The sequence below is a fragment of the Chiloscyllium plagiosum genome, chromosome 19 (genome assembly GCF_004010195.1).
Source record: "Chiloscyllium plagiosum isolate BGI_BamShark_2017 chromosome 19, ASM401019v2, whole genome shotgun sequence".
NCBI classification, from domain to species: Eukaryota; Metazoa; Chordata; class Chondrichthyes; order Orectolobiformes; family Hemiscylliidae; genus Chiloscyllium; species Chiloscyllium plagiosum.
In genome coordinates this window covers 25973845-25999496 of record NC_057728.1, presented here as the reverse complement: position 1 = coordinate 25999496, position 25652 = coordinate 25973845, and the positions used below count along the sequence as shown (strand labels likewise).

The 25652-nt window shown below is 40.4% G+C and overlaps 1 protein-coding gene across 4 annotated transcripts; it reads left to right on the top strand.

Moving 5' to 3' along the window:
• Positions 1-216: 216 nt before the first annotated feature.
• On the top strand, positions 217-23932 carry prdm4 (PR domain containing 4). 4 transcript variants are annotated; one of them, XM_043709394.1, is made up of 12 exons: positions 217-255; positions 1568-1634; positions 2218-2348; positions 6599-6784; positions 7114-7908; positions 10281-10430; positions 11207-11325; positions 13361-13446; positions 14072-14199; positions 16239-16505; positions 19530-19698; positions 22486-23932. In XM_043709394.1, exons 3-12 carry the CDS (start codon positions 2219-2221, stop codon positions 22793-22795), a joined length of 2340 nt encoding a protein of 779 aa, XP_043565329.1. In that variant the 5' UTR covers positions 217-255; positions 1568-1634; position 2218; the 3' UTR covers positions 22796-23932. The 4 variants fall into 4 exon arrangements, with proteins under 4 accessions (XP_043565329.1, XP_043565328.1, XP_043565327.1 ...); XM_043709393.1 differs by having other exon boundaries at positions 231-302; XM_043709392.1 differs by lacking the exon at positions 217-255 and adding an exon at positions 319-431.
• Positions 23933-25652: the final 1720 nt, after the last annotated feature.

The following is a 25652-nucleotide window of genomic DNA, read 5'->3' as shown; positions in this document are numbered from 1 at the left end:
CAATGCAGAGATATAATTAATTGGAGACAGAGAACTCTGTGTCATCAGGATATGATTGAACAAATGAATTTTTTTTCTTTAGCTTCCCCAATGTCTTGTCAACCTCGTTGATCCTGCCCTGCAGCCTCAGTGTAACAGTGTGGGGCTGAATCGACTCATTTCTGAGATTGATCAGCGGTGGGCGGAGTGGGCCTGCGCAGGCGCACTGCGGCTCCGCGGGCCGGGCTGTGGGTGTGCGGCTGCGCAGACTGTCGGGTAGGTGACAAACAATCGGCGCAAAAAGACATCCGAAAGGAGGCGAAGTAAGAAACCCGGGAGAGTGGGGAGCCCAGCGGGGACAGTGGGGAGCCCGGCTGTGGGTCCTGGGCCCAGGCCCCAGGCCCGGTTTCCAGCAGACATTAGGATGATTGGGGCCGGCTGCCTATCCAGGGGTCAGTGAGCATCATTTGCTCTAACTGATCCCTGGTTCAGCAGTGTTTGTCACCCTGAGACTGACAGCCCTGACTGGGCAACTTGGAACCTGAGCCGAGCCCACCGCGGGGGCACCTATCACTGCTTTCTCTCCTATAACCTGACTACACGCCCTTTGCCCAGCCTGACCCTACAGCAACCCTGTCCCTGTGCCTGGCCCTTTCCCTGCACCCACTGTGCGCCTGGCCTTGTCACTGAATCCACTGCGTGCCCAGCAAGTTCCTGCTCTCACCCTGTGCCCAGCCTGTCCCCGCACCTACTGTGTGCCTAGCTCAGGCTTGCACTAGGCCCTATGCAGGACTTGTGCCCACCTGGCACAGGCCATGTCTAACAAGACTAATTGGCTAGCATAGATCTGTCCATTTTTTAGCAGGACGTGCAACATCTGCACAATTTATATGTTCCACAGACTAAAAATGTGTGGTAAAAGATCTGTATCTATTAATGGATCCGTGGGTGTAGCCTTACACTTTGTGCCATTCCATTAGGTTCCTGTAGTATTCAATGGGTTTTGTGGATGTATGTATGCTCATTGCATTTGTATGTAGTAAGCGTGATATATACCAAGATAGGAGAAAGTGAGGGCTGCAGATGCTGGAGATCAGAGCTGAAAATGTGTTGCTGGAAAAGCGCAGCAGGTCAGGAAGAAGGGCTTATGCCCGAAACGTCGATTCTCCTGTTCCTTGGATGCTACCTGACCTGCTGCGCTTTTCCAACAATACATTTTCAGCATATACCAAGATAGTCCATGCAGCTATGTGACCTCGATAGTAAGGCAGGTTTGTATTGATACTGGGTTGGGGCTACAGAATTGTATTCTGGTTGGGTGTGTCTGTGTTAGTATTGAGTGGGATTTGTGAGGGATGGTGTAGATGGACATGAAATTTATGTGGTTTATGTTGTAACTTGACTAGTGGAAAAACAAAATTTCTAATCAACCTGTTCAGAGATGTTGTTATATACCTCTGAAGCAGGTAGGACTTGAATGCAGGCCACGTGACTGAGGTAGGGATACTATCACAGTCCAAGTGTCTTTGAAACTGTATACTGAAGTTCATATATTATCTTTACTTTAATATTCTCTTGCTTTTCATAGTGGGACTAGATGGATACTTCTGCAGCAAAAACCTTCTGGGGTCAGACAAACCAGGAGATAGCTTCAGGTAAATTCCTGCTTTTGTCATAACAGTATGAAATAACCACCTTATTTTCTCTACAGTGCAGTAACTGAATTTTTTTCTTTCTTTGATATTACAATTGGTTGCACAGTGAGAAGGTGAGTAAATACAGAAGAATCTATAATATGACTGTTCAGAATGGTGCGATTTAAAAAAAAATGGCATTTGGTCATTGAGCTATGATCAATTAATTGTCTCTAGCTCATAAGTGAAGGAAGCTAGTGATGTTCAGAAGTGCAGAGTCAACATCATTACAGTACAAACATTTGAATTATACAGATTTTACATAATCAAACCTCTGATTCCAGAATGGTCAGGTTTGTAAAGTAGGACTAGAAATTCTGTCTTGTTGGATTTGTGGGTTGGAGGTGACCATTATTACTAATTACATTTGGCAGTGGTATTGAATTGATGTCTTTCCTTTTAGTGGAAGGAAATGTCTTTGTTACATATGCGTTAAGTATTAATTCCTGCAATTTTGATGAAATGAACTTCTGTTGAGAGAATGCTACATCTGCAGTTAATCTCAGGCCACAATCACTGATTAATAACATTGTCTATTTTTAAGCATGAATGACATCAACCTGAGCCCTGTGGGGATGGATCAACTGAATGCTTCATCTGTTAGCAGCACCTTACCTGTCACAGGAAGTCACTTGGGCATGGGTTCACCCACCCACAACCCTCTCCCAGCTCCAGGTATGAAAAGCTGATGTAAACAGAAAAACTTTAGGTTGCAATAGCTGATACTTCCCACTAGCTAACGGACAGCTGACTACACATTCTGTTAACCAGTCACCCATCAATCTCTTAGAGTGCCAGTTGCATTTTCCTTGTTTAGGATTACTACTACTTATAAAAGTCTCATAAAGCTTTTGTGATCATCTTCCTAGATGTACTTGCCTTACCAAATGCATAAAAGTCTAAATCTTTGTTGGGATTAGCAATCGCAAGCACATACATGCACGACACACTCCCTCTTGACAGCACCAGTTTGGGAATTTGTGGATGATCAGTATTACTTTAGAACCTCAATGCTGTTTTCATTCAAATTTTGTCAGCCTTATTGGACCGTTAGAGTTCTATGGTCTTAAACCTATTATCGAGATTGTAAGAGTTTTGCCTGTAAAATTACTGTGCCTTAGGGCTCTCGGTAATTTAACTTGCATTTGGATTTGGCTTTTATTGAAATCTAAGTTGAAGTTTAGAATAGATTGAAGAAGGGTCACTGAGCCTGAAACATTGACTCTGATTTGTCTCCACAGATGCTGCCAGACCTGCTGAGTTTCTCCAGCAAATACTGTTTTTGTTTCAGATTTCCAGCATTTGCTGTTCTTTGATTTAGTTTTAAGAAAAGTGGAAATTATAGTCTTAGGTTTTGTTATTGGGAAGTTTTTAGAACTAAGGAAGGAGCAGCAGAAATTTAAAAAATTGTAGTAGAATCAGGCAGAACATGGATTTGTTAAAGGAAGGTATTTCAGCATGGCTTCCAGTGCACCAAGCCGAGTGTTTAGCTGTCAGAGGAACAGTGTATTTAATGGCAAAGACCTCAAACTGACACCAAGCTCATCATCTACTGAGCAGCAGTGTTACCAGCCCTCCTGTTGAAGACATGGACAATGCAGGGCAGACCTCCATTGAGAAACCCTCATCAGTGATATTTGCATGAAATCCTGGAAATCTGCTGGGAAGATAGGTTCTGGTGGGCTTATGCCCGAAACGTCGATTCTCCTGTTCTCTGGATGCTGCCTGACCTGCTGTGCTTTCCCAGCAACACATTTTCAGCTCTGGTATCAGTATGCTGTCTTAATCCAACATCCCCAGTATCAAGGCACTGATTACAGTCAATTATCTGGGTTGAACATGATACATAGACTGATACGTACAGTATTTACAAAATAAGCTGTTTACTGTGAGCTCCATCATGGCAAGTAGTTATCAGGAGAGCAGAGGAAATACTTTAAGAACATCCTCAAAGCCTCCATTAAACAAATGCAATATCTCCACTGACTCATAGGAATCTCGAGTTCAAGACTGCTCAATCTGAAGAAGCAGCAAAGGTACCAACGATCTTGAATGTCTTTACAGGCCCAGATGGAGCCCAAGCTCAAACAGTGGAAGACGTGTTTGAAAACTGCAGAACCCACCGCACATCAAACAACACCTGCCCCACCTGTGGCAGGGTTTGCTGATCCAGTATTGGACTGTTTCATCACTTGAGAACGCACAATACGGGAGTAAAAGAAAGTCTTCCTTGATACTCAGGGACTGACTAACAGAAGACGAGAATGAAAGGGAAATCATGTTTGACAAATTTAATAGAGTTCTTTGAGGATGCAAGAGGGTGAATAAGGGGGGACTAATAGATGTGTATTTGGATTTTGAAGAAGCATAAGTTTACTTCATAATCTAAGATAATATTAGCACGGATGGAGGTGCATAACTAACAATAGACAGAAACCTTGGATAAATGGATCATTTTCAACCTATCAAACTGGAACTAGTAGAGGGCCCCAAGCATCAGTGATGTGACTTCAACTATTCACAATCTATATTAATGGATAAAGGCACCAACTGCAAATTTGCTGGTGATACAAACATAAGAAAGCAAGTTGCGACAATGATAATAAGACTCTTCAATGGATAGGTTGTTAGTGGGTAAAAAATACCACATGAAGTGTAATGTGTGTGAACTTGTCAACTTTGATAAGAAGAATAGAAACGTAGTACATTATTTAAATTTTTAAAAAATCACAGAACTGTGTTACAGATGGATCTGGAAATCTTGGAACAAAAGTTTTAGTATGCAGCTACAACAAATTATCCAGAAGGCAAATAGAATGTTGCCATTTATTGTGAGGGGAATAGAATATGGAAGTAGGATAGTTTTGCTACATTTATACACAGTACTGGTGAGGTGATCTTATTTAGACATATCAGATTCTGGATGGATACTGCAAGATTGTTTCCTCTCTTGGGGGAATCCAGAACCGGTCTCCCATTTAACAGAGATTAGATGAAATTTCTCTTGGAGGTTTGTTAATCTTTGGAAATTTCTTTCAGAGACAGCAATGAAGGCTCTATGTATATTTTATTTATTCCAATGTGAGCATCACTTCCAAAGCCAGGATTGTTTCTAATCCCTAATTTCTTTGAACTGAATGGTCTTCTAGGACACTTCCTTGGCCAGTTAAGAATGAACCACACAATGTGGGTCTAGAATCACATGTATGCCAGACCAGGGAAGGAGAGTAGATTTCCTTCCCTAAAGGAAATGAGGGAACAGATTGGGTATTAGTATAAAATTTCTTGATTGTCATTATTGAGACTGGTTTTTGTGTCTATTTATATTTTGGATTTAATTAATTAATTGAATTTTCCCCTTTCAAGGCTGAGTTAGATTGTTGATTTACAAGGAAATCAAGAGTAATGGGGATAGGCTAGAAAATAGGATTAAAGCCACAATCAGATCAGTCTTGCTGTTATTGAGTTGCAGAGAAGAAGTGAAGGGCAAAATGGTCTGCTCCTATTTTTGTTTCTCATGACCTTCCCATTATCAGATAGATGACTGTGGAGAGAATAAATTCATCTATCTTTGCTAGGTTGTAGGCTGAAAATTATGGTTTTGATACCGCAGCTGAGTAGAAAGTTGGTTGGAGGAATGGCACTTGAAACTGGGCAGTAGAAAAACAAGATATTAAATAAGAAGCAAAAGTGGAAGGTGAGATTCTAAACCAAGTGACAGTACCAGAGGAGTAAGAGGACAGACTAAGTTCTGGTTAGGTGATTAGAGTAAGTGGTAAGTGAACAATAAATTACATTTCAACAGTCATAGAAGACTCAACCAGATACTTGTAATTTGATTTTCTCAGGTTTTTTAATTTATCACATTTTGATGGATTGTAATGAGAATGCTTTGATGTCTTTGATTTCAGCTAATTGTTGAAAAGCTCATGCAAATTCACACTACTGCATGTAATTCGTATAGGGCAAAATCATAATCAGGGTCACCGTATAATCGAACATGCCAAATTATTTTCCATAACATTGTGTTTAGCAAATTTACTGGTATTTAAGGATCTAATTCTGCTTTTCACCTTGCTTTCTATAAAAACCATATAGTTATGTTCTGAATATACTATCAGAGTGCATCAAATATGCACAAAAATGGTATATATGATGATTATTAGGAGGGACAGCAATCTACTGCTTACAATATCCTGCTTATGATGCAATTTCTTTTACATTGTTGAGACCAAATGTAGACTGGGTGACTGCTTTGTGGAGCACCACCCTTTTTGTCTGTAGGAATGATCTAGGCCTTCCAGTTGCTTGCCATTTCAATAAACCACTTTGCTATTATTGCTAACATTTCTGTCCTGGGCTGGCTGCAAATTTCCAACAAGATGCAACTCCAGTTTGAAGAACAACACCATCTGAAAGTGCCTGCCTTATGTCTGTCCTCCATTTTTCTTACATTCTCTCTTCCCCATTGTCAAAAAGCCTTGTGTTCTTTGTGACTTGCCTATTTTGCTCTTCATAGGAAAATCCATTCTCTCTTTCACACCCATTTTAAATTTCTTTCTCTTCACCATTATTAACAACTCCTTTCTCTTTTGCACTAGGCATATCCACCATCTTCCACCTTGCTTCTTTGCCTCTGTCAAAAGTATTAAAAAATGATCCAACATTTCAGTTCTGAAGAAGTCATACCCCCCGACTTGAAATATTAACTCTTTCTATTTCAGACCTACTGAGTTTTACTCAACTTTGATCTCCAGCATCTGCAGACCTCACTTTCTCCTACTGAGTTTTTCCACTATTCTTTGTGCTTGTAGCAGTTAACTTTTACTTATTTGAGCAAAACATAATGTGCTGTGCAGCATATATGAAAGATGTTTGGTACATGCTTGAATACTTCATTTGACTTCTTGGTGTTTAAATCACAGGAATGCCAGTGGCAATACCGAACCTTAGTCCTTCCTTAGGCTCCCTCCCGTCAGCTCTTTCATTAATGCTTCCAATGAGTATTGGAGAACGTGGAGTAATGTGCAGTATTCCAGAGCGGAATTATACTTTGCCACCTCCTCCATATCCACATTTGGAGAACAGCTACTTTCGGCACATTCTCCCGGGTGAGTAAAGATCTCGCAACAACAGGGAACTGTTTAGTGTTTGCTTTCTTTCAAAGTTCTAAACATCTTGCCAGAAATGTATTGTGTATTCCTTCAATACATGCCCAACGTTTGGGCAATTGAACAACAAAAAGATTCAGGTTGTTGTCACTTTGCATATTCACATTGAGATGAAAAGCCCTGTTCCTGCCCAAGAAGTGGTGTTAACACTCCACATTCTGCTATTCTCTTCTTGTACCTTGCCTCGAAAATGAAGAGAAGTATAATGTTTTAATATGAAATTAATGTTTATTACTTTATCATTAATTCACACTTGTTATTTGCTGTAGGTATTTTGTCTTACTTGGCTGACAGACCACCTCCCCAGTACATCCATTCTAGCGCTATCAGTGTGGATGGAAACCCTGCACTGCCTGTTTCTAGCAACCCACCTACCCTTGATCATTATGAACCTAATGGTGCTGTGGGCTTGGAATCAAGCATCGTTTCCATTGACTCGAGACATGTAGGCACTCACAACTCCCAGAATCTGCATCAGAGCAACAACCAGGAAGTTCCACTGAATGCTAACATCTCCATGGAAACAGTTTCTAGAGTTAATAGTCCCATCTCGACAGAAGGGATGAGTGAAGATTTGACTATGAATGGTGTAACAGGAAAGCCACAGGCATTGTCTTCTGGCTCCAGAAACCATGAAACAATAACTGTGGACTCCGTGGGGAATAATTTGGAAGCAGAGGCAGTAGGTCAGAATACAATAATTCCAATACATGCTAATGCAATAGAGTTACCAGTTGTCATGGAACCAGAACAAATAACTGGTCGGGTAAACAACATGCCAGAGAATTCTCTGAGTGACTCCATCCATGCTGCTACAATAAACCCAAATCCAGTAGGAGTGGCACTTTCATCTTCTCACTCACTGCCTTCACTTGAGCCAGTGTCTCTTCATGGATCCAGTGTAGGACTGGACAGAGTTTCTGTTTCCACTATTACAACAGAGGTCTCCATGAGGACCAATCAGGTAGATGGGTCCTCAGAAAACCTTTCATATGTGTCAGGATCTCTACAAATGGAGGATTCCAGCTCCAATAAAGAGAATCTGGCAGATTCCTTTACGATTTGTAAGTAATGATTGTTTGTTAACATTAATATTTATAGAATGAAACTTTTTACTTTGAGTCCTGAAGATAAAATGTCTCTTTGTTGACATACTGCATGACTGATGTTCTCTAAGGCTTTATAGATAAAAACAGAGTAAAGCAGTTCATTTCAGCTATTTCTAATGCCTATTTCACCCAGTGGTACCACTTTTGGGTTGATTTGAGGCTGCACCAGCAACTATCACAGTAATGTTACTGCAAAAATGCTGTACACTCATGGACAAGCACCAGATTGGACCAGGTGTACCTCTGGCCGATTGGCTTGCACCTAGTTTCTCCAAGTTTATTTGCTCCCAGTGTCCCTGCCTTGTCTTGCTATTTAGCACAACACAAAACCAGGAAGGTTGTTATGTTTATCAGCAGTCCTCAGTCAGAGTAGGGAAGATAGCCTCAGGGGCCATGGTGCACTAAATCAAGGTCATGCTTCAGTACCAGTCCAGGATTTAGACACGGTCAGTCAATCAGTGACAGTCAAGAGTAAGGAGCCGAATGTTGGGCAGCCCACCACCCATCTTGACTCTTTGTCTCATGGGAACTACTTTCTTCATGAAATGTGAGAGAGAGAGGCAGGCAGTTATTAAAGGAGTTGAAAGAGGGAGGCACAGCTGCTATTTTGGGTATAGATGGAGGAAGTGTTCTGAGTGAATGAGTCAGCAGCACAGAGGCCATGCAGTGTATTGTGGCCTTGGACCAAGGAGGTCTAAACAGCAGCAGGAGCAGGAAATATTAAAGGGAATGTAGGTGACAGCAAGTGAGGGAAGATATTGCAAGCAATAGTGAGAATGGTACAGCATGAGTTTTGGTGGGAGCTAGGTAAGAAGCTTAGATAATAAGTTTTAGTTATCAAAGAGTCAGATGTGGCACTGATGCAGGCTGAGTGGAGAATGTCATTCCTACACTGCTGTTCATTCCTCCAGACAGCTGAGACTGCTCTGCCCTGGATGGCAACCTCTGACCAGGCAGGTATTGTGTGATGTTGTGGCCTCCATTGCTATTTTTGCAGGTGGAGATCTCCTCACATCTGCCCTATCTCAACCAGCAGAACATCCAAGCCAATCCGTAAAGTGGAGCACTGTCTGCTATATCTGGGCAGAAACTGTGTAGGGCAGCTCCAAAGTCATTTTGCTTGTCCAGGTGCACAATGGACTTCTGAAGTGATGCAGGCATAAGATATGCTAGTGTTTCAATAGATATCTAGAGAGTAGCAAATCATTCTGGCAAATGGTAAGATGGGGATAAAATTGAATGAGAGAGATGCCATAGAGTGTGGTAGATAATTAATGATGCACTTTTGATAAGATAGTGAGAAATCTCACTGGGATTTGTAACAACAATCCCTCCAAAAGACGTGATGCAAATCAGACTTCGCCAAAAAGAAAACATTCAGCCAGCTGTATAACTGGTAGTTGAAACCGTGAATTTTATTTTGGTTTGATACTCTTTACTATAGTACTTACATTGGTTGAGTAGATCCATTGTTAATTTATTTTATTTAGCTTTTGGAAATGTGAAATCTGCCCGTTCATTCAGAAACCAAAGCGATGTTTTCAATAAGTGTCACAAGCTGACGACTCGTAGTCAGAGAGCTCATATTGTCATCACATGGCAATCTTCCTTAAATTTTGGATATGTTTGTTCAATGGCAGAAAATATTTTCTAATAATGTTTCAGCTGCTTTTACATTATAACCTGGATCTTAAGAGGCTGAGCGGGGTGGCACGGTGGCTCAGTGATTAGCACTGCTGCCTCACAGCACCAGGGTCCCAGGTTTGATTCCAGCCTTGGGCGATTGTCTGTGTGGAGTTTGCACGTTCTCCCTGTGTCTGCATGGATTTCCACCGGGTGCTCTGGTTTCCTCCCACAATCCAAAGATGTGCAGGTCAGGTGAATTGGCCATGCTAAATTACCCATAGTGTTAGGTGCATTAGTCAGAGGGAAATGGGTCTGGGTGGGTTACTCTTTGGAGGGTCGGTGTGGAGTTGTTGGGCCGAAGGGCTTGTTTCCACACTGTAGGGAATCTAATCTAATTACACCATTCTCCTGAACTTATTTTGCAGGGCCTTCTAAAAATTGGCCACACTGTGGGATTCACAGTATTCACATTCTACAGTATTCAAATGTAGACTAGGTATGACATTTTAATCACCACCAGAATTCAGCCTTTTCACCAGCTGTTTTTTTTTTAAAAATCTGGTATATTTATCTTGATGACTGCAGATTGCACCAGACCTGGGAGCTGACAGGTGAAGACTAATGTAAAAGCAGCGTCAACAGCCAGTGATGAAAATGTACATCTTTTGATATAGAAGTTTTTTTTTTTCACTATCCTTCAGGGTGTACTGTATGTGACCGTGCTTATCCTGCTGACTGTCCTGAACATGGGGCAGTAACTTTTATACCAGACACACCAGTGAGCAGCCGAGCCCGACTGTCAATTCCAAAACAGCTAAGCCTCAGACAGTCCATCACGGGAGAAGATATTGGTAGGCAGATGTTGGTTTCATCTCATTGTATGGTCTACCTATTTAGAGAGGGAAGTTATTATCTTAAGGATTCTTTTGAGAACCTTCTGGAATAGCTTAGACTGAAAATTCATTGTGTTGGCTCCGGTGGAATTAAACTTAAACTGTCTGCTGTGCTTTTAATTTCCCGAAATGTGTTTCTGTCTTTGTTTACTTTGAAAACGTTTGATACATTTTCCTTTAGTTTTAATGGATATCCTTCGTGTGGCATAATTTTAAAATGTGTCTTCTTTAGGGTCCTCTGACATGCCCTAAATCTAATTGTAGCCTCTTGTAGATATTTTCTAATCAACTTGTTCAAAAATGCTATTAAACACATCTGGAGCATGTGGAATTTAAACCCAGGACCTGCTGGTCCAAATTATGGACATTACCACTGCACCACAAGTTCTCCTTGTACCCCATTTATATGGTCCAAAATAATTACCCCTTTCCAAAGCCAAACAAATGGCACTTCCATCTAAATGACCAATCACAACTGTTCCTTCCCTCCATTCTGCCCCTTCCATGGCTAATTTGTGCCTACTAACTTAATTGGTGCTGCCTCCTAGTTCTGTAGCCCTCTCAACCAAACAACCTGCACCCACCTCACTGGAATCAGAAAACCTACTGGCAGCACTAATAATGTTTGATCATTCAATTTGCCCAAATGCATCTGTTGACCCAGACTCCCTCAGTTACTGGATCTCTTTGCAGACTCTGCCGCAGCCTTATTCACTGGGTCTGATCTCTGGCAGGTGTGTGGAGTCAAGAAACAATTCCCATACGCACTTGTTTTGGACCTCTGATTGGAGAAGAGATTAACTTGTTGGAAGTTGCTGATTGGACAAACAAAAACAACACTAATATCTGGAAGGTTAGTATGACTGATATATATCATAAAATCAAACCTTGTACTTGAGTTTTTAATACTATTTTAACTCTAAATAGTAGAGGGTGCAGGGTGAATGGAAAGGAACACAATAACATGCCCAACAGAGTCTTGTGTGATGCATTAGCCACTGGGATATGCAACTAATTGGAAATGTAGTTGTATCCAGTTGAATATATGATTCATTATAAACTAAGTAATACAGACAGTTGTTTGACATGTGATCTCAGTTAAGCAAGGCCCGTGCACGTGTACTACATCTTGCACATTCACTGAATTAACTAGGAAAGAAAATCAGAGAGATCAGGGTGCTTTTATGATTTGACTTATTATAGAACTGTGTTTACCTAGCTCATAAAATGCTGAAATCTGTTGGCAGATTAGCAGAATGCACTCTGAGGCAGTTCTCTTGAAGATCTGTTGTACTCTCGTCAGACCATCTGATTTGAGCACTGCAGTCATTTCATGAACTGAGGCACATGGGAAACAATAAAGGGCAAAACAAAATAAAGTTTGATGCCTGGAACCATTTGATACCAATTCTAGAATGGTCTGGTGTAAAAAAACTGTTCATTTAAATGTGATGAGTTCGGGGAATTTCAAAAGCTTAGGGAATCATAAACATCTGGACAAGGATGCGATAGATGGACTAAATGCTCCTCATTTAGATATCTATCACAATATAGATATTGTAATACCATTTGGTGGCAGTTTGAGAATTATAATACAGGTAGTTCTTTGAAGGTATGATCCCGTAACTATATAAAAATAGCACTTAGTGTTGGCAATGCAATCATATTACAGCCAACACATAGTTTTAAAAGTTTACGCTTTAGCAACACCGTTCCCTATTTGTCAATCACGTTACAGACAGTTTGAGTGAGGATCGGTGCTGGGCTCTCTACTTTTAGTCATTTACATAAATGATTTGGATGCGAACACAATAGGTACAGTTAGTAAATTTGCAGATGACATCAAAATTGGAGGTGTAGTGGACAGCGAAGAGGGTAACCTCAGATGATAACAGGATCTTGACCAGATGAGCCAATGGGCTGAGAAGTGGCAGATGGAGTTTAATTCAGATAAATGTGAGGTGCTGCATTTTGGGAAAGCAAATCTTAGCAGGACTTATACACTTAATGGCAAGGTCCTAGGGAGTGTTGCTGAACAAAGAGACCTTGGAGTGCAGGTTCATAGCTCCTTGAAAGTGGAGTTGCAAATAGATAGGATAGTTAAGAAGACATTTGGTATGCTTTCCTTTATTGGTCAGAGTACAGGAGTTGGGAGATCATGTTGAGGCTATACAGGACATTGGTTAGGCTACTGTTGGAATACTGCATGCAATTCTGGTCTCCTTCCTATTGGAAAGATGTTGTGAAACTTGAAAGGGTTCAGAAAAGATTTGCAAGGAGGGTTGGAGGATTTGAGCTATAGGGAGAGGCTGAACAGGCTGGGCTGTTTTCTCTGGAGCGTCTGAGGCTGACCTTATAGAGGTTTACAAAATTGAGGGGCATGGATAGGGTAAATAGACAAAGTCTTTTCCCTGGGGTCGGGGAGTCCAGAACTAGAGGGCATAGGTTAGGGTAAGAAGGGAAAGATATAAAAGAGACCTAAGGGGCAACTTTTTCACACAGAGGGTGGTACGTATATGGAACGAGCTGCCAGGGGAAGTGGTCGAGGCTGGTACAATTGCAACATTTAAGAGGCATTTGGATGGATATATGAATAGGAAGGGTTTGGAGGGATATGGGCCGGATGCTGGCAGGTGGGACTAGATTGGGTTGGGATATCTGGTCAAGATGGACGGGTTGGACTGAAGGGTCTGTTTCCATGCTGTGCATTTCTATGACGCTATGAAATGCACGTGTAAGCAGAATGACCTGCGCTGTAGTATATTTTATGAATCTTTATTAGCCTAATTTCCTCTTAACATTTTCAAGTCTCCTTCTTTATCTATTTCCTGTTACAGTCCCGAAGTATTTTACCTTATGATGGAATTGTGTTTGTTTTTTTAATTCAGATATTTTGCAATTATGTTTTGGAATTTCTGATAGTGACAGCAGATGAGAACATCTGTAACTGGATGATGTTTGTACACCGAGCGAGGTGAGTATATTGTAAGGATATATGCAATGTAGATATCACAAAAGATAAAATACTGACAGCAGGTTACAGCTTGCTTGTGCAAAACCCATAAGTTTATTGCTCATCTGCTTAAATTATATTTAGCAAAGAAAATGTTCCATTTTCAACATTTGCATAGATCTCCTGCTAATATGCTACAAAAAGGCCGAAAATTAGATTAGATTAGATTACTTACAGTGTGGAAACAGGCCCTGCGGCCCAACAAGTCCACACCGACCCGCCAAAGCGCAACCCATCCATTCCCCTACATTTACCTCTTTGCCTAACACTACGGGCAATTTAGCATGGCCAATTCACCTGACCTGCACATCTTTGGACTGTGGGAGGAAACCGGAGCACCCGGCGGAAACCCACGCAGACACGGGGAGAACAAGCAAACTCCACACAGTCAGTCACCTGAGTCGGGAATTGAACCTGGGTCTCTGGCGCTGTGAGGCAGCAGTGCTAACCACTGTGCCACCGTGCCGCCCACTAGTGCCTGCTTATTCTGCCAGTGTGATGAAAGTGGCAGAAAGTATGACATGGTGATTTGGACAGTTTTTAAAACTTACAATATTTAATTTAACAATTATTACATCTCCTGTAGGACACGGGAGGAGCAAAACCTAGTAGCCTATCCTCACAATGGGAAGATTTATTTCTGTACATCCAAAGAGATTCCTCCTAACCATGAGCTACTTTTTTACTATACCAGGGACTATGCAAGGCAACTTGGTAAGTGGTACTCTGTCTTCCCATTAATTTGTTTTAAATTTAGTTAATTATTCTGGATAATTCAAAATGCAATAACCAGACGTTATTATCTGTGCTCTGTAGCAAGGCTGAAATCTCTTCATTTGGTCCCTTATCAGGCTTCTCAGGACAGTGTAATGGGATTGCATGGAACGTGGTTGTAGATATTTTCTAATCTACCAGTTCAGAGATGGTATTACACACCTCTGGAGTATATGGGACTTGAACCTGGGTCACCTGGCTCAGAGGCAGGGACACTACCACTGTGTCACAAGACCCCTATGGAATGTGATTATATACACTTTGATATCCAAAAAGTGATCTGGGAGTCGGCAGCTATTTTGTCTGCGTTCCTACTCAAAAATCTGCATGAGTAGAAACCAAGGATCGTTTTTAAAAGTCTCTAGACTGAAGACAGAGAAAATGTGGGCACGACTTGTATGTTTAAAAATATTTACTGTCCATCTATTCTGATTTGTTTTGTGTTCAGTATGCTCTTTCCTCTTAATTTGTTCATCTTTATTTTCTGTCTCAGTTCATACCAAAGCTTGGAAATTCAACTTAAGTACAATTGCAAAACCTGAAACATGATTAGGTCAACATTTACTACTTGCCTTTGTTGCATGCAGCAAAACAGCTTGGGTCTCTAGCAATTAGAAACCGATACTGACTTCACAATTCTGATTCTCTTTGAAATGTCTACTTGAGTTATAAAGCTATCGATTAAATTCATTTGTGAAAATGTATGCTATTGTATGGAGATTCCTTTTGTTTGTGCTCTACTACCTCAGGAAGTTCAGATATATGTGCATTGTGGGAGACCAGTACCTGGAGTTGTTATCTTCAATTGGTTTGCTGTAATTTAAGGTGGCAGTAAGAGTTAAAAAGTTCTTTCTCCTTTCCCTAAAATTTGGCAAATGGAGTGTAATTTAGGAAAGTGTAAGGATTGTTGCTGTAGTTGGAAGAGTGTTGAGTAGAAATTTAATTAAATGAAGAGAGAGACTGCAGAATGTTGTAGTCGAGATCTGGGTCTCATTATATATGAATGACAAAAAGTAACCATGCAGCTTCGGCAAGTAACTAGGAAGGCAAATGGAATCTTGGTCTTTATTGCAAAGGGATAAAGCACGGAAATGGCAAAGTCCTGCTAAACTGTATCAGGCACTGGTGAAACCACAAGTGTACTGCCCGCACTTTTACTCCTCTTATTTCAGGAGTATACTTTGGTGGAGACAATTCAGAGAAAGATAACTACTGAAATTAAGGGGTTTTCTTACCATGTAATGTTGACCATGTTGATATTTACTCAGTAGACTATTGAAGAACAAGAGGTGAACTTTTCGAAATAAAAAGATTTTGAAGGAGCTTGGTGTAGTAAATGCTAAGAGGATGGTTTTTGGGGGGAAATCTAGAAATAGGATTCCCAGGTTAATATACCGAGTCTTCCATTTAAGTTGATAAAGATTTCTTCTCAGAGGGTGGTTAGCTTTCAAAAATCCTCTACTCCAGAGAGCTATGGCGGCTGGGTAATTGAATATCATTGAAGACTTAGTTTGATAGATAATTGCACTGACCTACAACTGCAGTTATTTCTTGTTGTAGAATCCTACCGTGTGAAAACAGGCCCTTCAGCCCACAAGTCCATACCGACCCATTCCTCTCCCATCCCATATTTACTCCTGAGTAATGCCCCTAACCTTCATATCCCTGAACACTATAGGTGAATTGGCTATGCTAAATTCCCCAATCTACACATCTTTGGACTATGGGGGGAAACCGGAGCACCTAGAGGAAACAAAGACATGTGCAAACTCCAAACAGACGGGCACCCAAGGCTGGAATTGAACCCGGGTCCCTGGCACTGTGAAACTGCAGTGCTAGCCACTGAACCATGGTGTCGCACCTTATGTATTGTTACAGAAACATTCATTGCATCTATAGCTCTATTTCAGAACTTGATATGCACCCACTGACCAATTGAGGAATGGAATATGTATCTTTGTGTATATATTTTGTTGAAGGAGTTCCAGAGCATCCAAATGTACACATGTGTCACTGTGGCAAGGCATATGGTACATACAGTGAGCTGAAGTCACATCTGAGCAGTCATGGACAGAGTCGGGAAAGGAAGTGGAAGTGTTCCATCTGTCCAAGAGCATTCACCTCTTCTACCAAACTAAATGTTCACATGATGGGACACATGGGGATGAAACCACACAAGTGTGAGTTCTGCAGCAAGGCTTTCAGCGATCCCAGCAATCTTCGAACTCACCTGAAAATTCACACAGGTAAGCTTACAATATTCAGTTTTTGCTAAATATACCTCTGAGCAGTGTATCATAGAGTTATACAGTGCAGAAACAGATCCTTTGGTCCAACTCATCTGTGCCAACTGGATATCCTAATCTGATCTTGTCTTATTTGCCAGCATTTGGCCCATTTCCCTCTAAACCCTCTCCTATTCATGTACCCATCCAGAAATCTTTAAAATGTTGTAATTGTACTGTCTCCAGCACTTCCTCTGGCAACTGATTTCAGATGCGCATCACCTTCTGTGTGAAAAAGTTACCCCTTGGGTCCCTTTTAAATCTTGCCCCCCTCACTTTAAACCTATGCTCTCTAGTTTTGGACTCCCCTCCCCTTGGAAGAAGACCATGGCTATTCACACTATCCAAGGTCATGATTTTATAAATCTCTAGAAAGTCAGCCCTCAGCCTCCAACGCGCCAGGGAAAATTTCCTCAGCCTATTCAGCCCCTCCATATATCTCAAACCCTCCAGTCCTTGCAAAGTTCTTGTAAATCTTTTCTGAATATTTTCAAGTTTATCAACATTTTTCTTATACCAGGGAGACAAGAATTGAACACAGTATTCTAAAACTGGCCTCACCAATGTCCTGTACAGCTTCAACATGACATCAACCCCTATAATTAATGCACTGACCAATGAAGACAAGTATGTCAACTGCCTTCTTCACCATCCTGTCTACCTTTGACTCCACTTTCAAGAAACTATATACCTGGACCCCTAGGTCTTTGTTCAGCAACACTCCTCAGGGACCTACCATTAATTGTAAAAGTCCTGCACTGGTTTGCCTTATCAAAACGCAACACCTCATTCTTACCTAAATTAAACTGCACCTGCCACTCCTTGGCTCATTTGATCAAGATCCCATTGTACTTTGAGATTCACTGTCCACTACACCACCAATTTTGGTGTCATCTGCAAACTTCCTATCTTCACATTCAAATCGTTTATATAATAATGAAAAGCAGTGGACCCAGCATCGATCCTTGGGACATGCCACTGGTACAGGCCTCCAATCCTAAAACAATCCTCTACCACCACCCTCTGTCTCCTACTTCAAGCCAATTTAGTATCCAGTTGGCTAGCTCCCCGGTTTCCATGTGATCTAACCTTGCTAACCAGTCTACCATGCAGAACCTTGTCAAATGCCTGAGATAACATTTACTAATCTGCCTTCAGCAATCTTCTTTGAGAACTCTTCAAAAAAACTCAATCAAGTTCGTGTGACATGATTTCCCATGCTCAAAGCTATGTTGACTATCCCTAACCAGTCCTTACCTTTCCAAATACATGTCAAAAAGCGTGGTGCTGGAAAAGCACAGCCAGTCAGACAGCAACTGAGGAGCATAAGCTCTTCATTATCAGGTATAAGTCGAAACATTGACTCTTCGGATTCTCGGATGCTGCCTGATCGGCTGTGCTTTTCCAGCACCACACTTTTTGACATGTATTTGGAAAGGCAAGGACTGGTTAGGGATAGTCAACCTCCAGCATCTGCAGTCCTCACTTTCTCCTCCTTTCCAAATACATGTAAATTGTCCCTCAGAATCCCCTCCAACAACGTACTTGCCACTGAATTATAGGCTCACTGGTCTATAATTCCCTAGTTTTTCCTTACCACCTTTCTTAAATAAAGGCACTACATTAGCAACCCTCCACTTTTCTGGCACTCTCCCTATTCTCTTCAGGAACTGTATTTCCAATACATTAAGCATTTTTTGCAATATGTTTCTGTTACTAGAACAATAAAAGCACAAAGATTAAGTATATTTGTCCTATTTTACAACTAAAAAAAATCCAGTACTTCATGATGCTATTGAACTTAATATGTAGGTTGAAAGAATCTGAATGTTTTGTAAATATAAGCCCACTCTCTGTAACTGAGACAAAATATCGCTGGGAATCTGGTGCTAAATACAGGTATTTCTGGTATAATGCGCACTTCATCAACATGAATTGGCTATAACATAGTTGATGAAATGTAGATGCTTTTTGGATAATGCGAACTTTCTGCTGAACAGGTATAGCAATTTTCTACGGGGTACTGTAAGCAGAGTGGCAAATTTTGCTAGAAGCTGCTTGTTTAAACACAGGGTGTTTCTCTCTCACATTAGCCTGTAGAGCTTTTCCGCAGCAAGTTTAGATGCAAAATAGTCATAGCTAGAGGAGTAGGGAACAGTAAGATTGTGAGGCACACTCTGTCTGACCTCTGACTCATTAAGGTTGGGGGAAAGAGGTTACAAGGGAGAAATTGCCTCAAGGGAATGTGGAGGAGACAGACCAAATGAGACTTCAGGGAGGAGTTGTGTGCTGTAGAGTAGTTTGGGGAAATAGCCCAGAACAGTCATGAGATGACATCTAAAGGATATTGATAAATTGATGGGAGCTGATGGATAGGTGGCAGATGAAGTTTGTTGCAAAGAAATGCAAAGTGATAGTATAAACTAAAGGATATACAGAAGACAGACACCTGGCCATGTAAATCATAAAAGGTGACAGGACAGGTAGAGCTGTTAAAGCATACAGTATTTTGCAGTTCCTTACTGAGGTATAGCATGGAAGAGCAGGAAAGTGAAAATAAACTTTTATAGGACACTATTAGATCTTAGCTGGAGCATTGTGTCGAATTCTGGGTGCCATATTATAGAAAAGATGTAAACGCACCACTGAGACTCCAGGAGAGGTTAATGAGAATGATTCCAGGGATGTAACATTTATGTTATGAGGAACGGTTGGAGAATTTGAGACTGAGAATTTGGTATTCCTTGGAGAGGAAAAGACTAAGAGGAGATTTGATAGGTGCTTTCAAAATGATGAACTCCATGTACAGAGTAGACAGAAAAGAAAACTGCTGCTGCTTGTAACAGGTCAAAATCCTGGAACAACTATCATAATATTGGGTGTTTTGACATAAGAACAGTATTAGGATATTAATGCAAATAAGTGTAAAGCAGTGAATTAGCCTGTTTTAAAAATATATATGCATATGTTTACATTTGCTTTCAGGTCAGAAAAACTACCGCTGTGAAATGTGTGACAAGTCTTTTACTCAGAAGGCTCACCTGGCCTCTCACATGATAATCCACACAGGAGAGAAGAACCTGAAATGTGATTATTGTGAGAAAATGTTCATGCGGCGGCAGGACCTACGGCAGCACATGTTGACCCATACACAGTAAGTCATCCATTAGCTGTTCTAGCTCTTTTGTTTTCTTGTTAGTACTGAGTATTTGCTAAGTTTATTTGCAGAATCTAGTGTGTCAATCCAACTATAAATACATACCTCATTGAATGTAATCCCCTTTTTCAGCATTGCTGTAAGGTTGGAGCATTGGAAAATGCTGGCCAGCAAATGCAATGTTTATGCTTAAGAGTATCAAAAGTCATATGGAAACCAAATTGAGATTCACAAAGCTACCATATTACAACACAAATGTTTAACACTGCCCAGATAAATTAAGTATGGTCTCATTCTATGCAGTTAAAAATCACACAACACCAGGTTGTAGTCTAACAGATTTGTTTGGAAGGACAAGCTTTCAGAGCGCTATTCCTCCATCAGGTAACTCACAAAGAAGCGGTGCTCTGAAAGCTTGTCCTTCCAAATAAACTTGTTGGACTACAACCTAGTGTTGTGTGATTTTTAACTTTGTCCACACCAGTCCAACACCGGCACCTCCACATCTTTCTATGTTCATAATATTGATATGAAATGAACCCCTTGCACAACCCCTTTCAGAGTTTTAACTGAACAATTTGCATGATACAAAATTAAAAAATTAAAATGTGGTGTTAGTAGTAATGGAAGGTTTAATGGAATGAGTCATCTTCCAATTAATGTCTTCTCTCTGGCAGAATTATGCACACATTATTAAGTAATCATAGCTGGATCAATTAACTAATTGGGCAAAGTGGCTACTGCAGATGCTGGAGATTAGAGTCAAGTCACAGCAGGTCAGGCAGCATCCGAGGAGCAGGAAAATCGATGTTTCGGGCAAAAGCCTGATAAAGGGCCTTTGCCCGAAACGTCTATTTTGCTGCTCCTCAATTCTCCATTGTTACATTTTAAGATGATCGCAAATGCAGTTACATTCACTGAACCCAATAACCACCGAGTAAGTAAATGGCTTTTAATTAATGACATGAACAGCAATATACCGATCGTATTAGCAGTGTGGGACTGACTCTTGTCATTTCACTGGTCTTCCTGTGGCCCTGCCAATTAGTCCACTTATCTATCAATCAGCATCCTCCTGTCATACAGTATAAATGTTGATTTCTCTCTCTAGTATTTCTTGTGAATTGTCCTGAGAGATGAAAAACTTTCTCTTCAGCAATACTCAAGTTCTGCACTATCAAATTACTAGTTACATTTTCAATTATTTGCAAGAAAAAAAAGCAATGGCTGGTGAATTCCTAGTGTATTCCCTATATTTAACTTGTCTAAGAAATAATATAAACAGTCAGCTTAAAGCAGAGATGGGAAAGAAAATCCATACTAAAGGAGTAAACAGCAGAACAGCTAAAAAATGAGAAACATAATATTGTGCAGTCAGAATGGATTTCAGAAGGGAAAATCTTGTTTGAGCTACTTTATTAAACAGTAGTAGACGTTATTTATCTGGATTTTCAAAAGGCCTTGGTTCTGATGTTCCATCATAGGCCAATGAATAGAGTATTAGAATGGGGAGTAAGGGGACAAGTGTCAGAATGAATTGCTAGCTGGCTTCAAGAGTGGGAGTAAAAATGTATTTATTCAGTGGCAGAAGATGGGAAGTGATGTTTCACAAGGATGAGTGCTGGGATCTCTTCTGTCCCCAATTTTTATTAAGGATTTGGACTTTGTAAATATAGAAATTTTGGTTTTGACTTTAATGACACCAGATTTGGGAGGATGGTTATCAGTGCGGAGCATTTCTACAGATTATGAGGACAACAATAAGATTGCAGAGTAGACTAATGAAGTGGCACATTTTGGTAGGGAGAATAGTACGGTCACATTATTTGGAAAGTGCAAATATAGATTAGGTAGAAGAACAAATGGATCTATTAGTAACTAAACGTTGCACCACAGATTAGCAAGGCCTTAGTAAATAAGTCAAACAAAATGCTTTATTTCTAGAAGGATGGAAATGGAACAAAAAGTTGTGCTAAATCTGCATTGAACCTTGATTACACTGTATTTGGGAAGGCTGCTGTTTCGGTTGCATTATTTAAAAAATTGATAATGGCATTTTGAGGGTTCAAAGGATTTTTTTTGTTATTTCTTGAGACTTGGGCATCATTAGCAAGGCCTTCCCAAGTTGCCCTTGAGAAGTGGTGATGGACTGCCTTCTTGAACCATCACAGTCCATTGGGTGAATTTAGATTTTAAAAAATGGAGTCTGATTTCTGGGCTGTATATTCTCTAACAATGCAAGTCTGTTTAGCAGCAAGCAACAAAGAGTACTAGCATTGTTATAAGACTCTGGGGGAACTGTCTTGCTCTTCTTTAAATACAACCATGGGATCTTTAGTGTGAACTGAACATATGGACTTTATTTCATGTTTCATCCAAAATATAACACGTGACTGAGCAATATTTCTTCAATACTGTACAGATGTCAGCCTAGATTATATAGTCAAATCATTGAGTGGTCCTGAATTAAATCTCTGTCTGAGGCAAAACTGATAGCATACTAGGATCATCTCAAAAACAGTAAATTAATGTCACCACATTTCTTGACTAGAATGGGCCAGTGTAGCTTTGAATGCACTTAAAGCATTACTGCTCATTCATGCAAGTTGCCATAAATTGCAATGAAGAAAAAAAAACTGTTACACTATGTTTAGACATTGAGAAAGATTAGGGGTTAAGGATCTGTGACTTCAATATTATAACACCATACATGGTATCTACCAAAAATAAGCATTGAATTTTAATTAACACCTCTAAAATAATTCTTTTTACGCTTTTGTACAGAGAGAGGCAAATCAAGTGTCCAAACTGTGACAAACTCTTCTGGAGGACAACACACTTAAAGAAACATCTCAATTCACATGAAGGAAGAAGGGATTTCATCTGTGAGAAGTGTTCGAAGGCATACTTAACAAAGTATCACTTAACTAGACATTTAAAGATCTGCAAAGGTTCCAAGACATGCCTGCCCATGCAAGATCTGGAGGAAGAGGATGAGGATGTAGATAGTGAGGATGAAGAACTCTTGCAGTCTGGTAGAGGGACCTGCCAGTTGAACAATGACAATTACACCACAGAAGAGGGTGGGCAGTAGGAGTTGCAAAATATTTCAGATGTGACTGTCCTATTGAGCAAGAACACCTTCATGGATTGAGTGCAGAGCTTTCATAATCTTATGAACAACATGCAAATAGATTCCTTATAGAAGATCACAGCAGCTCCCCTGAACCAAATATTGCAGAAATGTAAATAATGGAGCACATTAAGCAAGAGTAGATGAGCACAGAGCAGCGAGGTACCATTAAAAGGAGTATCAGGGACATGAATCAGACACACTGAATATGAAACTAGGTCTTAATTCTAAATTGGTCAATTCTTACTCAGGATCAGTCCAAACATAGATTTTATGAGGTGTATCATTTCATTTCTATAAAATCATACAAGTATCTTGGAGATTGACCTGCAATATGATTAACCAGAACTAGTCTGCTGATGTGAGTTTTAAGAACATGACAATCTGTCACCCTGACAAAGGGAGACACTCATTTACCTGAATTGCTGTTCTAGGAGAAGAAGCATGGCTCCTTGCTGTCCACAATTAATGATATCAAGGATTCGTGAGGAGTTTGGTTAACATGCAAAATAAATCAATGCACTCGTAACCTTGCTTCAAAGTGTTAAGCATAAACTGAGTTCAAAGTGTGCATCTTAAATCTTACTCTACAGTGCTTAGTCCAGTGTGAATCAATCAATCTAGTGGAAGAACAAATGTGCACCTATTGTATATCAGTATTCAGCAGGTATCTTCTAATGGACCTGATTATCTAGACAAAATAGAAATTAACTTTTCATCTGAAACAGTTTTGTGAATGCACATGGAGGTACAATGCACATTGGAAGATAATTGACTTTTTGTAGCAAGTGATATAATTCACACGTTTTGCGAACTGGAAATGAACAGTGAAGGCAAAGTTCAAGTAGACTGTAAAATATTTCAAACTTGTATTGCTGCCTCACACTAATGTAGTTCTTGTGACTCTCCAATGGCTTAGGAAAAAACATATGCAGGTAAGCAACAAACAAGGTGTTTTTTTTTGGCCAAAAAGACAATGCTGACCTGTGTTTAGCTGTAATATATTGTACATCATCTTTTGGTAATATATTTTCCTTAATGTTCCATTCAAAGTAATACTAAAAAGATGAATTAAAATTATGGTGGTTTTATCTTAAAGACAAAAGATATAGTCTCATTTCAAATTTAAGAAATCAATTTTTAGAATATTTCACAAAAAAGCCAAATAAACCACTCTGTTTTGATACTAGAGTCAGAAAGATGTACAGCATGGAAGAAAACCCTTCAGTCCAACTCGTTCACGCCGACCAGATATCCCAACCCAAATCTAGTCCCACCTGCCAGCACCTGGCCTATCTCCCTCCAAATCTTTCCTATTCATATACCTATCCAGATGTCTTTTAAATGTTACAATTGTACTAGCCTCCACCACTTTCTCTGGCAGCTCATTCCATATACATAACACCCTCTGTGTGAAAAAATTGTCCCTTGGTCACCCCTCAGCCAGGGAAAGCTGCGCCATCCTATTCAACAGCTCGCTCTAGCTCAAATCCTCCAACTCTGGCAACATCCTTGTAAATCTTTTCTGAACCCTTTCAAGTTTCACAACATCTTTCCGATCAGAAGGAGACCAGTACTAGAAGACCTTTATTCCATGCACTCCTTGTTGAGCCACCTACTCAACTGAAGTCATTAACCATGTGGTGAAATGTACAAAAAATATAAATTTGAGTGTTAGTCATAGAGATGTACAGCACGGAAACAGACCGTTTAGTCCAACTCTACCAGATATCCTAAACTAATCCAGTCCCATTTGCCAGCACTTGGCCCATATCCCTTTAAATCCTTCCTATTCATATATCCATCCAGATGCCTTTTAAATGCTGCAATTGTTCTAGCCTCACCACTTCCTCTGGCTGCTCGTTCTACACACGCATCACCCTCTGCGTGAAAGAGTTGCCCCTTATATCCATTTTATAGCTTTCCCCTCTCACCCTAAACCTATGCCCTCTAGTTATGGACACCCCACACCCCAGGGAAAATACTTTGTCTGTTTATCCTATCCATGCTCCTCATGATTTTATAAACCTCTATGAGGTCACTCCTCAGCCTGACGCTCCAGAGAAAACAGCCCCAACCTATTCAGCCTCTCCCTATAGCTCAAATTCTCCAACCCTGGTAATTTCCTTGTACATCTTTTCTGAACCCTTTCAAGGAGACCAGAATTGATTGCAATATTCCAACAGTGGCCTAACCAATGTCTTGTACAGCCACAACATGACCTCCCAATCCTATACTCAGTACTCTGACCAATAAAGGAAAACATACCAAACACATTCTTCACTATCCTATCTACCTGCAACTCTACTTACAAGGAACTACGAACCTGCACTCAAAGGTCTTTGTTCATCAACACTCCAAAATGCAGCACCTCACATTTATCTAAATTAAACTCAATCTGTCATTCCTTGGCCTATCTGATCAAGATCCCGTTGTAATCTGTGGTAACCTTCTTTGCTGTCCACTACACCTCCAATTTTGGTGTCATCTGCAAACTTACTATATCCCCTATTTTCACATCCAAATCATTTATATAGATGTTGAAAAGTAGTGGACTCAGCACCAATCCTTGTGACATTCCACTGGTCGCAGTCTGAAAAGCAAGCCTCCACCTCCACTTTGTCTTCTACCTTCAAGCCAGTTCTGTATCCAAATTGATAGTTTGGTAATATGGACATTTTTGATGTTACCATCTATTTCCCCACATTCTATAATCTTCCATGTCCTTCTCCACAGTCAACACTGATGCAAAATACTCGCTTAGTATCACCCCCATCTCCTGTGACTTCACACATAGGCTGCCTTGCTGACCTTTGAG